This window comes from Copidosoma floridanum, unplaced genomic scaffold (assembly GCF_036245765.1).
Source record: "Copidosoma floridanum isolate Cflo_tuat_1 unplaced genomic scaffold, Cflo_Japanese_pri ptg000020l, whole genome shotgun sequence".
Lineage (NCBI taxonomy): Eukaryota > Metazoa > Arthropoda > Insecta > Hymenoptera > Encyrtidae > Copidosoma > Copidosoma floridanum.
The window spans coordinates 5,090,044-5,106,253 of record NW_028321897.1 but is presented as its reverse complement, the minus strand read 5'-3'; the positions used below and the strand labels follow the sequence as shown (position 1 = coordinate 5,106,253).

Below are 16,210 nucleotides of genomic sequence, written 5' to 3'. Positions count from 1 at the left end.
TTGAGTAGTCATACTAGTCATTTTCTACATAAAAAAATAGGAGTAGTTAAAGTAAACAATTTTTGTTTGAAATATTAAAGTGCAAACAGTTTCAAAACTGTATGTTTTAAGAAAATTGAAAAAAATGATATTTGCAAGTAGTGACTACACTAAATTTTTTTATGCAAATTTTTCTTTGATATCTTACAATATAATGTTCATAATCCTTTTTATTAAAAACATTTAGTAAATTAAGGAGTATGAAAACTACAAGTTTGAAGTACAATTTTTCAATGACAGAACTCTCTCCAACAATTGTCAGTACCACCATTGTTACTATCAGTCTCTACTAAGCCAATACAAAAAACACATTTTTTCTCTCTCAATTTCTCTTCTTACCTCAGGGGTATTCAAGATCCTATTGAGAAGTTTTTGTTCAGCGTCATTTGCACTGTGCTTATAAATATTAAAACTCTTTGTGCTCGCAAGTGTAAATGTGTCACTTGCCGGTTATCAGTCTTTATCCTAAATTTACTTGGACTGGGAATCATAAATAAAAACAAAAGAATATGAAAGACTAATACTTACTCTAACTTTATTAAATTTTGTATAACATATTTACAATGATCGATAATATTACAATTGTGTTGAAAAATCTTTCCATTTCGTTTCCAAAAAACATAAAATACACACATCTTTCACGTAGCCAACTAAAGTTATGATCTTGGATGTGCTGTTTGCAAATGTTCGAGTATTAAAGAAAAGCACTAACCGCTCGCCATGTGTCGATTAAAGAACTAATAACCACAAACGTCTGACTTAAGACAGTAACGCGCATGCATGGATCATTAGTGATTGCACGCACGTAGCTTTTGCCAAAACAAATCTAAGGAGCAATGATAATACTTGAATATGTATTTAAATCCATTCGATGCTACGCACGAAAGTTGGCGCCAAGGCGAAAAGTAAAGAAAAAGGCGTGGGTCGGTGGTAGGATCGTCAACAACCATGTGACAGTGAAAGCACGAAATACCTACTTCATTGTGCATGTCGCACGTGATTCTTTATACGATGTTATTGTTCCTTGTGATGCTAGGACATTATTGTTTACTCAAGCGTTTTCACGACAATAGCCTATTACTTTACACGCAGAAAACCAAGTGTCAAAGTTCTCTTAATCGATGTATCTTAATTTTATAGTAAGCTGATTTATCCTGTAGAACGATGACTTTAAATTTGGTGAAAATAAAAGAAAGCTTCCACGTACTCTCTAAATTCTTCACTAAAGAAATATAAAGAAACGAAATGGACCATATTTTATTCTCATCGCTTGGAAATTTACAACGAAATTAGGCTCGTATTTTTATCGAATAATAATTATGAATCTTGATATTTCATTGCTCTATGTACAACATTTACTAATTTTTAAAACCCGATAATGTATACTCAATAAATAATCTTCATTGAGAAATTTAGAAAATCAGTTTAAGACTATTCGTTTGGGTTAAAAATTTTCTCTCTTATTGTTTCAATCAGGTAATAAGACCGTCAATAAATTTACGAGTCATACGAATGAATTGATTGATGAACGAATGAACTGATCACAATTTTCCGCTATTTTCAACTGGTGTACATAACTCGCTTTCTACTTCTATTTATACGACAATAATATTATGAGAAGCATTATAATTACAGCACATTTACAATTAAACACACTCCCAGCGTCAACAGTAAAACTGTACAATATCCGCATCAACTGAAATTAGTTCAAACATCTGGATCAAACATCCCAGTCCAATTTCTTTTGCAATTCCTTCGATAACCGATATGGAGTCCAGTTCAGTCGTTGTGAAATTTTCCCACACTCTCCCTCGCTCTCACGTGTCATTACGTGCTTGCCCACACGGAGCAATTAATCGATCGTTGCACTGTACTAACCAATATGCCAGCGGTTTACTATTTCTATGCTCTCAGCGGCCTTTTTCTGCTGTAATTGACAGGACACTATAGCCAGAATAATAACTTGTATTCATGTTTATAGTCAGTGTTCGTCACGAGCAGTAGATTTTCGTGTGACATCTTTGAAGCTCTTCAGTTTCAATATTTTGCAGGACGGTTAACTGTTAAATTTTCGGCCGATGAATCACAAGGAGATAACTCATGTCGACACATAGTTTAGGTTACTGAACTTGCAATTTTCCACTGTAAACATTTGTGGTTCGTAGGCGATTAACGTCTTCACGCTTGGGCAGACTGTTATTCTACAAATCATGAAATCAGAGAAAGGGCATTTTAAAGTTGGAATTTTATCTCGTCTAATATGGAGCTACACTAAGTATTTGTCTTAATCTATAACGTGTCTATTTTACTTCATGTATATTCCATCTTAACGTTAAATTAAAAAAAAAAAAAAAAAAAAAAAAAACAGTTAAGAAAAAAATATCATACAAGAAAATTAAATTAATATTGAAAACAATCAAAAGAATTAAGGAGTAGCTTAATTCTACTAATTCCTTAATTACAAAAATATATATGAATTTTATTGAATCTGAAGATAAAAAAATATTTTATATCATCATGTACATGCAATGAAAGCATGTCAGATTATTAATAAACCATACATTCCCAAAAATATCACAAACGACGTAGTGTGTGGTGAGTTTCTGAAACAAAGTTTTTCAAAATGAATAGAGACGTAAGATTTTCGATACCAGGTGCCTATACCAAAAAAACTACACTGATAATCGTTCTCTTTTGACACATAAAAGGTATATTGCTTTGTTCCAAAACTCACGAAAATCTAACATAAATCGATTGGGCTACCACCTTCCGTCAAAATTATTATCAAACGTAAAGAAAAAGAAAAGAAAAAAAATCATTGAACACCTCATATTATTTTATCCAAATTACATTTATGTAAAATTTATGTAAATACATTGTTGACGTAAAATAGCAACGTATGTAATTTTCATTTTGTACTCCTTCATGATAATGAAGCCTGTAAAAGCCCAAACTTAAAAATTTGTAAAAAATTCTATGTCAATGCCATCTCGACATAACGTACGGATGTAACTTGCACATGAACAATAATACTAACAAATTTGACTTGACTCAGTAAACTCATCGTATCCATATAATACCGTATACGATTATCCAATTCCATGCATGAACATGGTCCAATAAGCAATGCGTGCATATACTCACAGCACTAGATATGTAAAATAAGACAAAACAAAACAAAGCAAAAAAGGAGAAAAATGTACAAACTCGTTATGAAACTCGAGGCTCTTGATAACGAGCGAGTCGACGTAGGCCTTGGGCTTGTGCAGCAGCCGCCAGGTGAGTGGATTGAACATAGACGTCAGATAGATCCAGGTGATCTCGACGGCCTCGACCTTGCCCACCACATCACCGGCCATGACGACCGTGTGACTCGATCCGGGCTCGTAGTAGTTGGAGTTCTCGCTGAGTTTCAGAATCTCGGTGCTCTTGCCGTTCGGCCCGATCACCCTGGCTGTGAACATTCCCACCTCACCGCCGTAGGTCAGACTCTCGTTCGTCTTGGAGATGTTTATGGTGACGCGGTAGTGCGCCCCTGGAACACACATCGCGCGCGCGATGTATATTAGACGCCGGCACGTTAAATCATTTCGGGAAAGTCATACCGAGCGCGTGTGGCTAATTTATACGAGAGTGCGCCCGCGGGCTTCAAGGAGAAAATCGCGGCTAGGACTATCGTACGATCCTTTGATCGGCAAGTAATGAAAGTACCTCCGTTAACGCGGATATATATGCGACCGGAAGGAACTTCACGTGTGCGCCGAGTGACTGTGTGTATACATATATTTGGGTGCGCGAGCGTGTGTTCTTACGTAAGACTAAAGAGCATGTACGTTCACGGTACGTATTATACACACTTGTGTGTGTGAGATATGAAAGTTTTAAGTATATATGTTTATTATAATGGCAATTAGCGAGGGTGATGGGACTTTTTTTTCAAGCCAATGTGTGTGTGTGTGTGTGTGCCAAAAAGATGTGGTGATTGCGTGAGTGTCGAGGAAGAGAAGAGATTAGAAAGAGTTAGGATTAAATCTCGGAGTAATTAGCTTTACGTGAGTACCGATTTTTATCAGCTGGTCTTTTATTAAATTCAATGTTTTATTTTGTACCCAACCAATAGCGCACGAGTTGCGTAAGTTTTGTTGTATCAGCGAGTGATGTTATACCTATCATTAAATTTTCAAAGTTTTATTTAACCATGCAAACAAATATGGGCAATCGTTATATTCATAAAGTATGCAAAGTTATCGTAACTAAAAAAAAAATGATTTGTCAATAATTATGTAAAATAATACTTTAGTTGTTGAAAAAGTTTTTTTAATACCTTATTTGTGATTAGTTCCAAAGTAAGAGGCTGCTTGCTATTAAAATTGCTATTCCCAATGGTTTTAGATTTTATAAAATTCACAGTGATTTCAAAATAATTATATAATGATTTTTTTGGAGATTACATAAAAGTTATTTACTTATTGAGAGTCTTTTTTTTGAAACCATATATATATATATGTATGTACATATTATAGAGTTAATTGTGTGGGGCATCCCAGAAAACCCCCTACTACTTCTATCATTCCCTGAGGATCACCCACTGTCCCACCACCACCTCTCCATAAATTAAGGGAAAATTCGTCTTATTTCTACGTTATTTTTACCCAATAAATATTGAATCGAGCCCCCCACTGACCTCCAACGCCCCCATACATTTTTTCTTCCCCCCACCGCCCCCCAATTACCTTAACACGATTTTTCTTGTGTTCTCACGTACTTCCGTTGTCTGCGTAGAATCTTTTTTCATAATTTGACTATATAATACAAACTTAAGCTTTACTTCCTCATTCAGGAAACATTTGTACATACTTTTTTTCCAAAAAAGTTTGCTTTTAAAAATAAATTTCTTATTATGTGAGAAAAAAGTTCTTTTAGAATTCAAATTTAGTTCATCTGTTTTTTTTACACCAACCAGGAAGCAAATAAGTAGATAGACTTTATACATACTAATAATATACATGAGAGTACATTTTGATTGATCTCTAATATTTATAAATATAGTAAGTCTAATAAAACAATGTTGAAAATTTATGATAGTAAGTATAAAGTTTTTGATGCGTTAACTTTTTTTTATAAGATCATACAAGTATGTGCCTATTTTCTCATAGTTATAAAATGATAGAAACCATCGAAATTTTTTCCTATAAATATAACTCACTTTTGCAAACCATATTATATTTTAGAGCCCTGTATAACTACAAAAAATTAGTTTTTGAGTACCCTTGATTGAGTTATAAAAATATTATGAAAAATAAGTTCACTTTCCAAACATTATTTATTTAACCCCTGCTGTACTTATCTGTATCTCATCTTAATAGTCTTACCTCAAAGCCTATGTGAAGAATTATTATTCATCAATAGGGGGTTGTCACTAGAAGCGCGCAGGGGGCGGAGCCCAACTAGTATATATATTTAAAAAGAGTTAGTACAATATCATTATTTAGTTTTTGAGAAATAATTAAAAAATTAAAATTTTTTGAGAAGAAAGGTTATGCAAAATTTCGGTAGTCATTCAACAGAAACTAATAATTTGAACAGTGGTATCATTTTTAGTTATAGTTTAAATCAGAGAATATACATTACAGTAAATTCTTTGAAACAAATGCATGCTTTTTTACTGCAGTTGAACCCAGTTGCTACTACAACTAGTCTATACTTTATAGTTAAAAAAAACAAGTGTACTTTTTCATTTTACAAATAAAGTTTCAAATATTTCAGCATCAATAGATTTAAATTTTAGATTGCTCTAGTTGATTTTTAAATAATTTTGTCGATTTCCTTGATTTCGTGAAATTTCTAATACTAAAGATCTCCATTAAAGTACGTATTTGTGAACGATTTTTCGATTTTGGTTGTTTCCAGATTGATTTAGTTAAGGAATTTTCAATTGATTTCATGAACATCACCTTAGAGTTCTTTTTTCACAATGAGATACTAGAACCATCACACTCGAAATTCATTTAATCTCAAAGTATATGCTGCACGTACAACCAACGTGCAGCAACAAATACTCTGACGAAACCAAAAACAATATCGTTTAACTAAACGACCATCACTATTCGAGCTCGATTATTCCGAACAAAACTCCCCGTACACGATTAAAATCACCCGACATACTAACAAAATTCCGCACACTCGCACGCACATCAACGTATAGTAATTGCAAACTCATTTCCGGTCGCGTTCACGTTTCAATGCCATTACCAACGCCCCGTGCATTTTTCTCACTGTAGAAAGTATACCCATCGATCCACACGTACTCTTGTATCGTATTTTATTTACCATCACAAGCTACACACAGCATAGTACCAAAGAAAAAAAGCAAGTAATCATCAATGTACTCACTGCAAAACGGCTTGTCCCTGCCCGTCATCAAGTACACGGAAGCGTGATAATTGCCGGGCTGAGCGTTGAACCCGAACCTGTGGCAGTGCTGGTCTGCGCAATCGAAGCAGCTGCCGTTCAAAAATCTCTCCCAAGAGGCGCAGGGCACTGCCAGGTATGGACACGCTGTGTTGATGCTCTCGATGAAGTACTCGTAACTGCGGATGTGGTTACAGCCAAGGAACCGCTTGATACCTTCGGGATACGTATACATAGGAAGATCGGTAAGTCATGTGGTACTTTATTTCCTTTCCAACGATTTCTTACCTCGGAAGAAACTGCCCTTCTCCAGGGTGATGGAGTTCAAGACGCCCTCGTTGCATCCTGGTTGGTTTCTGCCACCGTTCGGGTAGAAATCGACGTGGGCCACTGGTTGGCTGATCCCGAGACCGCCGCTGATAAAGGGGCTGCAGTCCGTGTGTATGGCAGTGACGAAGTCGGCGTCGGTTGGATCGAGACGGACGACCGGCGAGGTGCTGCTGAAGTGCGGCTCGGCTGGGTCGAGGCCTGGGATGAGAATAATGTCAATGGTTATTTAGTGGAATCATTTTTTTTATTTATTCGTCGTGTGATTGGTTTCGACTCGATACAATGGCTTTTCTTTTAAGTGTGTCCCCAACTGTGGATAATAGTTATTTACGTAACAAGTGCGGAAAAGATGATTTCCCGCATGAGTCGTGATTGACTCGCTAGAATGGCTGGAGTTGACGGGAACGAGTGCCAGTTGAGCACACGAGTGCGTAGCACGAGTGTTATCGCAAGGCACGAGTTACTATCACCAGTCACGAGTGCAAATCTATCACACGAGTGTGGAAAATCGTCACAGACGAGTTGCGTACAAGATTTTTCGCGATAAGGAGGAGATGATTTTTTTATTTAATAAAAAGTTTCATTAACTAGTGGATATTTGGTTGTAGGTTTTATGACATACCTGTGATTTTTCATATTTGAAGTAAAACAATACCAGGGTATCACAAATAGAGACCGCATTAATTGATGCAAATGTAAAACTATTACACAGCACATGATTACAAAATTGATTGAAGACTATTATTGAGTTCTTAAAAGTTATTTAAAAAATTGCAATTCACTTAATTATTTTCAGTTAACTTTTGACATGTAGGTAATGAAGGTAAAAAATACTAGTTAATGTTATACTTTTAATTATTTTTCCACTATAATTCAAAATTCCCTGCGAATTTCATAATCATCATCCTAATATAACTACACTTTTTGTGGCAAGCTTTTCTCACAATCATGTACATATGAGTAAAAATAGTATATTACGCCACTAGGGCGGAAAGTGCTTCTTCCCGCCCGCGGGCGCACTTTCCGACCGCCGAGTACTTTCGGCCCAAGGGTGGGAAGTACTTGAAGGGCGGAAAGTGCGCTCAAGGGCGGGAAGGCCTCCGCCCGAATCGCGTATCCTATTTTTCTCCTTAAGGGCGCAAAGTGAGAACGTATTTTGTCTGGTTAATGATTACTTCAATAGAAATTTAACTACAGGATTAAAAATGAAAAATATTTATTCAATGTCTCTCTAATGTACACAAAGCTTATTTTTCTAGATAAAAATGATGAGATAAATAATGTTTAGTATTCTAATACTTATAAGTTTTGTGAAAATAGCTGATACTTACATCAAATTAGTGTTGAAAAACAAGAACAGTGCAAGTTAAGATTTTATAAATAAAGGAATGCGCGCGAGGCCTGTATCAAGAGAACGAAGCAATTTGATTAGTACTGCAGTAGTGGCGCTGTAGCAAGAAACGGTTTTTTATAATGGAATGAGTTGATTTACAGCTATAAATTTAAATGAATTCTAAGATATTGCAACCTCTGTTAAAAAATAACGGAGGTGTTTCGAATAGTGTATTGACTAGAATAGTTGAGTACGAACAAAAACTTAAAGCTGGTATGCTAGAATATCTTGACTGCAGTGTAGATATTAGTGAACTTCCCTATTTATAAATTGTGTTGTATATATAAAACTATGTTTATTGATTGAGATGTCATGAAGAAGAACGGTAACTCGTATTTTGCATCACTTATTTAAAATTAAATATAATTTCATTTTCATAAAATAATAAGTCTACAAAAGTAGTCGGTAAGGTAGGAAATTTTTTTAAATAAGTAAGAGTTAATTGGTAATAAACGAAAGTTTGCATTAAGGGTCGTGCGGGGTCCAGGGGCGGCAGCCCCTGGTGGGGGACCAGGGGGCAAAGCCCCAGGCGGGGGTCCAGGGGGCGGAGCCCCTGGCGCGAAGCCCCCCCTTCATCCAAAAAATCAACTGATCGTTCGATTAAAAAAAATTTACAACCATTTCCCGAACAAAAAAAAATAAATTAAATTAATCTAATCTCCCGAAAAAAAAATAAACTTGGTGGAATGAGAGTATGAGTATCAAAAAATGGCAATCAGAGATATAATACTAAAGCCCTGGATATAATACTTCCTCATTGTAATATTATATTTTTTCTTAAGAAATTATATACAAAATATACTTATAATAGAATTTCATAAAATAATCAAATCTTGTTTTGAAGATGTATAAAGAAAGATATTTGATAGATGTCGCATATAACATATTGATAATGTACAGCACCAACTACAAAATTTACTAATTTTTCTTATTTGCGGGCGGGAATGTACATTCCTGCCCTAGGGCGGGAGGTTCCACTTTCCGCCCGTGAAAAAGGCACTGAAAGTACTTTAGGCCCTCACTTTCCGCCCGAAAGGAGGAAATGGTAGTTTTCCTACTAGTTTGAAAAGTCTCTGCGAACCGAGAGGTTTGCGGCCCGAGCCGAAGGCGAGGGACGTAACGAGGTTCGTAAAGGAGACTTTTCGAACGAGTTCCGGAAAACTGCTTTTTCGCCCAAGGAAGTACCAGCCTCCCAAAACCACCCGAGGGCGGAAAAATGTATTTTTACAGAACTATAGATTACCTACAGAATGATCGATAAACTTATGAAGTAAAAAACAGAGACAAATCCCTTTTTATTTCATATTCTTGAATTAGTAAACAAGCAACAATGAAAAAAAATTTAATGAGCCTAAAAAACATTCTCAGTTTCGTAATCTTTTGTGATACATTTTCAATTTTTGTTACCCCACATCTCCTCTCATCGCTTTCCTGTTATGGATTTGTGCTCCTGGCACGCAGTCACGAGTGTGCGTGTCTACAGGAGCCGCTCGCATACACCGTTGCATATCTCCAAACGTATAAATGCGAGTGTGAGTATACACCTACAACCAACCCACGCCAGGCTGACTTGGTAGTGTGGAGTAACGGCAACAGTCTCACATCCTACCGTCTCCTGCTATCCTGTTACTTCCCAATGAGATCGATAGCTTACGTAACGACTGACTCGCTCCCTTGCTTATCGGCTCCAATCAAATTCTCATTGATTGGCTACTCTCGGATACTATTTTCTCGTCCACACTATGCTGGATCCACACAGATTCTGTCGCAATCTCGATTCACTAGCCATGTCATCGTCAGTTTCGCCGTTCGATGAGATACAGTTTTTATTTATTGTACATGGTGATTAAATTACGTCTTAGTAAAATCAATTTGTAAATGACTTGTTACAGTATTTAATGGAAAAACTTTTGCTTTTCTTTCAACAGTCTTAGGAAGTATATTGTTGTCTTCAGTAAACAAAAAAAAAATATTTAGAAAGATTTAAGAAAGATTATTAAAAATCAAAATCAACATTACCTCATGAAACAAAAATAACTGTTTGAATGTCTATAACTATAAGTACCATTTCATGAGTAAGCGTTGTTTTTAATAAAATAATTGTCTCAAAAAATGGAGAAAAAAATCTGTTCTTCATATAAACAAGAAAGTGTATTTTTTTCAAAATCTCTTTTTTATAAAAAGTTGCTTGAACTTCCGTAAATATCGATCTACAACGTAACTACTGTCATACAATACATATTGTGGGTACTATGAACAACATACATACTTTTTCTGATATTACTTATCTAAGTTTCTTATGGTAAAGGTTGTAGGTGTACTTAAATAATACAAAAGAACTTCTTTCTATTGAAAGTTGAGATGAATCATAATATAAGATAGAGGTCAGTTTTTAAAATGCATGCTGTCATTCTGATTTTTGCAGTTCTAGTAGAAAAAAAGAAGTCACCTAATTTCTCATTACACAAGAGCATAGTCAAAGGATTGATTTGGTTGAAATCGTTTTCAAAACTTAGTTGTAAATAATTAATTTTCGGCTTTGCACTTTTCTGTAAAGATAGTCTGTTATTTTAGTCACTGGCCAATGCAATCACCTGGAAATGGTATCTTAGACATCTCAAGCATTCATAGCCAACACTGTGCACCCACTCGAAATTTCAGCATCGTTGGTATAAGCATTGATGCAAAACTTAGATCAACCGATTTTTGTGTCAATTCCTTTCCCAAAGGAAAAATTGGCTGTAGGTGTTTCGAAAATTCCAAGCTCACAACCCTTACTATTATTAGTGGATACTGTTATAGTATAATGGAAGGTTCAATTAGATTCTAGCGAATAGCTACTGAGGATTAGCTTCCTCAAAGATTCGTTAACTTATGTTCATGTTAACTTATGATAAAATTAAAAAAAAAATTGATATATTATGTGAAACACTCACCAGTTATTCGCGCCAACTTGTACCCATACTGATAACGTAAGTTGTATCCGGTATAGCCGCAAGTATGAGCACCCAAGCTATGGCCAATGCAATGCAATCGGCTGGGCGATATGTTGCCCTTTTGTATCAATTGCGACGCCAATCGACCAATCATTGCTCCTATAAGTCGAGTGTTTCCAACTGCCTGCGTGTAAGGTGGACCTGCACCTCCGATCCAGTTAACTACCACAACGTTGGCATTTTCTCGCTGCAGCAACTCTCGCATCATCCTCTGTTGTGTAATTAAAATGTAGTTTTTTTTTCTGAATGAAAATCCGATACAAAATTCAACGACTCACCAGAACCCACGTTTTATTGCCATTGTCCAAGTAACCATGTATTATGAAGTACAAATTCGAGTTTTTCCTCAAAGGTGATCTTTTGATGGTTTCTGGTCTGTCTATGAGCAGTGCATGTGGATCGCCGATGTTTTTGCGAGTGTAGAGTAGGAACAGGGGATTAATACTTTCTGGTTTGATCGGAAAAGTCGATACTGGTCTATTGCCTCCAGACCAGGGTGATCCGATGTAGAAGCAGCCAAAAGGCTGATAACACCTCCACATGTACCATTCTAAAACACAAATAATTTTGGTTAATTAAGACTTAGAGTTATAAATCTATTGTTCCTTAAATTATTATTTTTTTTTTTTGGCAGCGTTTACACTGCAACATATAGATTGTTAGTAAAAAATAAGTTTTGACGCCCCTTGATAATGGCAATACACTAAAAGGGCATGCATGCCTGGTTGCGTGGAGCACAGGAGCTATTGTTATATTATTTCTCTCAAAACGCACTCTATGCACCACTATTTAATTTTTTATTGTCGCTGTATATTTTGATTTTATTTTCATTAATATACTTCATTATTAATTTCAAGCAATTTATGTAATTTTACAAACTGTTTGTGTTATATTTTATACAGTCTGCAACTGGTTAGATACAGCCCTACTCCGTGGGAGAAATAAACAGTATTGGTAAATAAATACAGTAATGTTTCTGAATAAAGCTATGCGAAATCATGCAGTTTTTTTTTTTTTTTTTTATAAAACACTGAATTAGTTTTCTTTATTAAAAAAGTGTAAACATATTTAAAAAAATAACATGCATACTTTCAGTTTCAGTTTAGTAAATGAAGTCCAAGCAATGGCACGAAAAGTTTGAATAATACAATATTCGCAATAAAAGTTATTTACTCAAACACTTTATCTTTATTTAGTGCAATTTTGCATCGGCAAAGAATAATCATGGTAAAAAAAGATTTGTAAGCACGTTTGTTTTCATTCAACTTATGTTCGCAGAAGCATGGCAACAACTGATTAGTACTAATTATGTCAAACAAATTGCTATTTGATGCCGTAAGTGAGAATAACAAATTTACTCTGATAATCAATGCCACTTTCAAAGACTTGAAACAAATTGGCTATCGACGTAATGACTGCAAAAGTTCAAGCGTTGAAGCTGCGCATACTGACCCCAAAGGTGATAGCAAACTGATTTTTGTATGTTATTTATTTGCATGATTTTGGAAATGTTGACAGAACAAATGTAGACTATTGATCTAATAAAAGTATATTAAAAGAAAATTTCAACTACAATAGCAATAATAATATAAATTATAACAATTTTAATTATAATATCACTAAAACAAAGTATAAAACTTTTTTTTACTCAAGTAAATAAAAAATCAACTCAAAAGTTCTTTATGTTTTCTATGTTGAGGTTGAAAAATTTGTTTTTATTTGCAAAATATAACGTTATTATTTTTACTATCTAGTGTAGTAAAACCTTCCTGAATGAATTTTAGCGCAACCACGCAACTACCGTCGAGGGGTGCGCACTCTAAAGTCTTTTAGAGACTTCTGACACCTTTGAAAGAATTTGAATGACTTATGAAGTCTTTATTAATGACTTGAAGTCTTTTTTTAAAGAATTGAAGCTATATACACTCTTGAAGTCCCAGTAAAAAGTCTGAAGTCTTTTGGAGACTTCTGAAATCTTTGAAAAACTTAGAATGACTAATAAAGTCTTTTTTAATGACTTGAAGTCTTTTTTAATGACTTGAAGTCTTTTTTAATGACTTGAAGTCTTTTTTAATGACTTTAAGCTATATACACTCTTGAAGTCCCAGTAAAAAGTCTGAAGTCTTTTGGAGACTTCTGAAGTCTTTGAAAGACTTAGAATGACTTATGAAGTCTTTTTTATGGCTTCAAGAGTGCGCAGACCCTTGCCTACAGTGCCGTAGCTAGGCCAAATAGGTATGGCAGCATCCAGCTTTTTTAGATCTCAATAGTAAGTCAAGATACCGAAGCACCTAGAGCACTGTTTTCACGTTTCTCTTGATGTACAGTAAACATATCACAGATATACCGTTTGTAGAGCTCAATATGATATGGCAAATTTTATTTTTCGGTACATCGATTCTTCACTTTATAATTGTTTTATTTAGTTGTACCGATCGATGTTTATAATTCATGTTACAACCATACTCTAGAGCTTGAAACAATTGCAAGTCATCGATTTACTCTTTAGTTGCAACCAATTTTTTTACATTCAAACGTTTGAAGCATACTTATTTTTCGAAGCTTAAAAAGATCCCCTTTATTCTATTTAGAGAACAGTTATAAGAACTGTCATTCATCAATGATAACAATTCATGCTATTTTTGTCCCCAAGACGAAACTTATTCATCTAACGAGTGATAAAACGCGTCAGTCTAGAGATAGCTGGAAAGTAATGCTTCCACAAATAGCTTCGTGCAGTTCCTTGAGAACGAAATTTCTAGAAATGTCTCAAGGATTCATAGCCACTAAGTTAGGACCGTAACACGTTGATGTATCTCTATTTAATTATGTAACGCCGATCTCGCTGATAGTGCTGACATTAAGAAACCGCTGCGATACCGTGTGAACTTGCGCATTACGTTTATAAGTTCGACGGACATGCCATTATCGTATCGAAAAAGAAAGAAAAAACTTGCACGTCGTAAGGTTATCATCGCGGCGCTTGTCGATAGGGACATTTACATGTAGGGGTATAAACGTCGCGTCGTCGCCACCCAGACTCGTCTCTCCACGCTTGCTTTTTATCTCGACTCCATGGAAGTGGAGACTTGGTGTTGTGTCTTGTGGTAGCCGTTACCACTATCGCTCGTGTGTTATCTTATTGACTGACGAGTATGACGTAGACAGCGCGGCTGCGTCTTCGGTTTAAATACATCCCGTTTTCGCGCCCTTTTTTTTTGATTTTGCACATGTGTACTTTTGGTACCAATCACGATTACTTTCGCGAATAACTACTATTTGTAGGGTTTGGATGTTTTTCACTCCGCGATATTTAGGATCTCATTGGAAGTCCTCCGGAGATTCGAGTTGTGTTGTCTTGGGTGCTTTTTCTTTTTACGAGCTTTCGAATATGTTACGCTCGCGAACGTTTGACGCAAGTGATAGTGGAGGGACTAGATATACATTTTTTTTTCTTAGGGTTACTGACCGTGCGTGCAGATAATTTTCGAAAAGCTGCTCGTTTCAATGCTGCTTTATCCAAAAATAGGGAATCGGCTAACGTGGGACTCAACGAAGATTTGGATTGAGCTTGAAACTAACGATTTCTTACAACGATATCAGTATTGCCCTTTTTTATTTGGTTTTTAAATTAATAGAACACTGTATTCTCCTCAATTTTTATTGCCTCGATGTGTAATCGTTATCATATTCTTTTTTTAGCCCTTTGTGGTCATTCAAAATCAAGAGTATATTGGTGAGATGAGGAAACGAGTCGTACTTTTTGTTACTTATAAAATATGAAATTGTGTGGGGTAACAGTTAAAACGTTGATTGTTTTCAGTTACTTTGTTGATTTTTGAGTACCTATGTGGCTCTGATATGCTACATAAAGATATTTTTTCATCACGGGGGTTGGTCTCATACTTAAGGTCCCAAATAGAAGTGATCCAACAGTATTGATCGGGTCTGGATCCATATACCGTATCCATAGACCCAAAATAGCACATATTCGACAAGTATTTTCAAAACAAATTTCGTCAATTATTTTTACGATACCTAATAATCTTTTCTTTTATTCAACCAATTTGCGGATCTGTTACATTTTATAAGACAATCAACCGGTATAAACGAGAGATGATGCATTCTAAAACAATCGTATTGTCTAGAAAATCTTTGTTCCCACGAAATCATTTTTTCACTCGTAAGGTTAAAAATGTTAATTGATGACTTTAGCGCATTTTTTATAAAATCAAAAAAAAAGGGGAGACTCATAAACATGAAACAACGAACAAAATTTTCTTCCACTTAGGCTACCAGCAAAGTTGGCTCAACACGTTACCTGCTCTTTCCACGAAAGCAACCCACCTTCATCGTACTCAATCTCGCTCTCGTCTGAAGAAAGAGAAGGTCGAGTCGTCGTCGTTGTCGTGGACACGGGTATCACATCTCGATTGTTCCTCCTCGAATGCCTGTACGACTTGTACGACGGCGCCGCCATGAGGTTCATCGTGTACATCATCAGCATCAAAGTCTCGTTCAAATTCATCCTTTTTAATCTTCTCACTTGTGCGGGCACAAAAAAAAAACAAGAGCCCCCACTTCCAAATTTCTTTATACTGTCTGAGCTACACGTTGGTGATGGGCAATATATATGAATCTCTTGGCGAGTTGAAACGAAAAATATTGTTTGCCAACTTGCTCACATTTCCGGTCGTCAAAAACCTCCAAAGCACTGACGCTAAGAGCGACGCGATCGAGAGACCAGTGAAAAATCGTGAGCTACGATCGCTCGCTTATATACACTCGCAGAATCTACGTGAGCTTTGACTCCGGCGTGATAGAGACAGTGACGTGTCTCTACCGCTGGCCGATCTCTTGGCTATGCACTTGCTCTTTCGAGGATAATTTCTTCAACGTTTTCGGACGGTCAAAAAAAAAAAAAAGAAAATTCCAAGAGGAGCGTTCCAAATCTTCTAACGGGTTTTTATTTTCCGTCACTCGTGTAATTCATACGAACCAAGAAAGTGGAACCGAGCCGTTGCCGGTCGACCGAAAAACG

At 35.8% G+C, this 16,210-nt stretch overlaps 1 protein-coding gene across 1 annotated transcript; it reads right to left on the bottom strand.

The window, feature by feature from the left end:
* Nucleotides 1-582: 582 nt before the first annotated feature.
* LOC106646990 (pancreatic lipase-related protein 2) lies at nt 583-15,778 on the bottom strand. The gene is made up of 7 exons (XM_014363220.2): nt 15,517-15,778; nt 11,448-11,719; nt 11,110-11,380; nt 6,739-6,978; nt 6,433-6,666; nt 3,247-3,574; nt 583-2,240 (listed from the first exon to the last, which is right to left on the bottom strand). Exons 1-7 carry the CDS (start codon nt 15,695-15,697, stop codon nt 2,138-2,140), a joined length of 1,629 nt encoding a protein of 542 aa, XP_014218706.2. The 5' UTR covers nt 15,698-15,778; the 3' UTR covers nt 583-2,137.
* Between the last annotated feature and the right edge of the window lie 432 nt (nt 15,779-16,210).

Bases quoted from the DNA above. Each gene is read 5' to 3' on its own strand.
- LOC106646990 (XM_014363220.2), bottom strand. From the start codon at position 15,697: ATGAATTTGAACGAGACTTTGATGCTGATGATGTACACGATGAACCTC. The intron at 11,720-15,516 runs GTGGGTTGCTTT...TTTGTGTTTTAG, and splicing joins CGAGATTGAGTACGATGAAG to AATGGTACATGTGGAGGTGT. The intron at 3,575-6,432 runs GTGAGTACATTG...TGTGTGTTCCAG, and splicing joins CAGGGACAAGCCGTTTTGCA to GGGCGCACTACCGCGTCACC.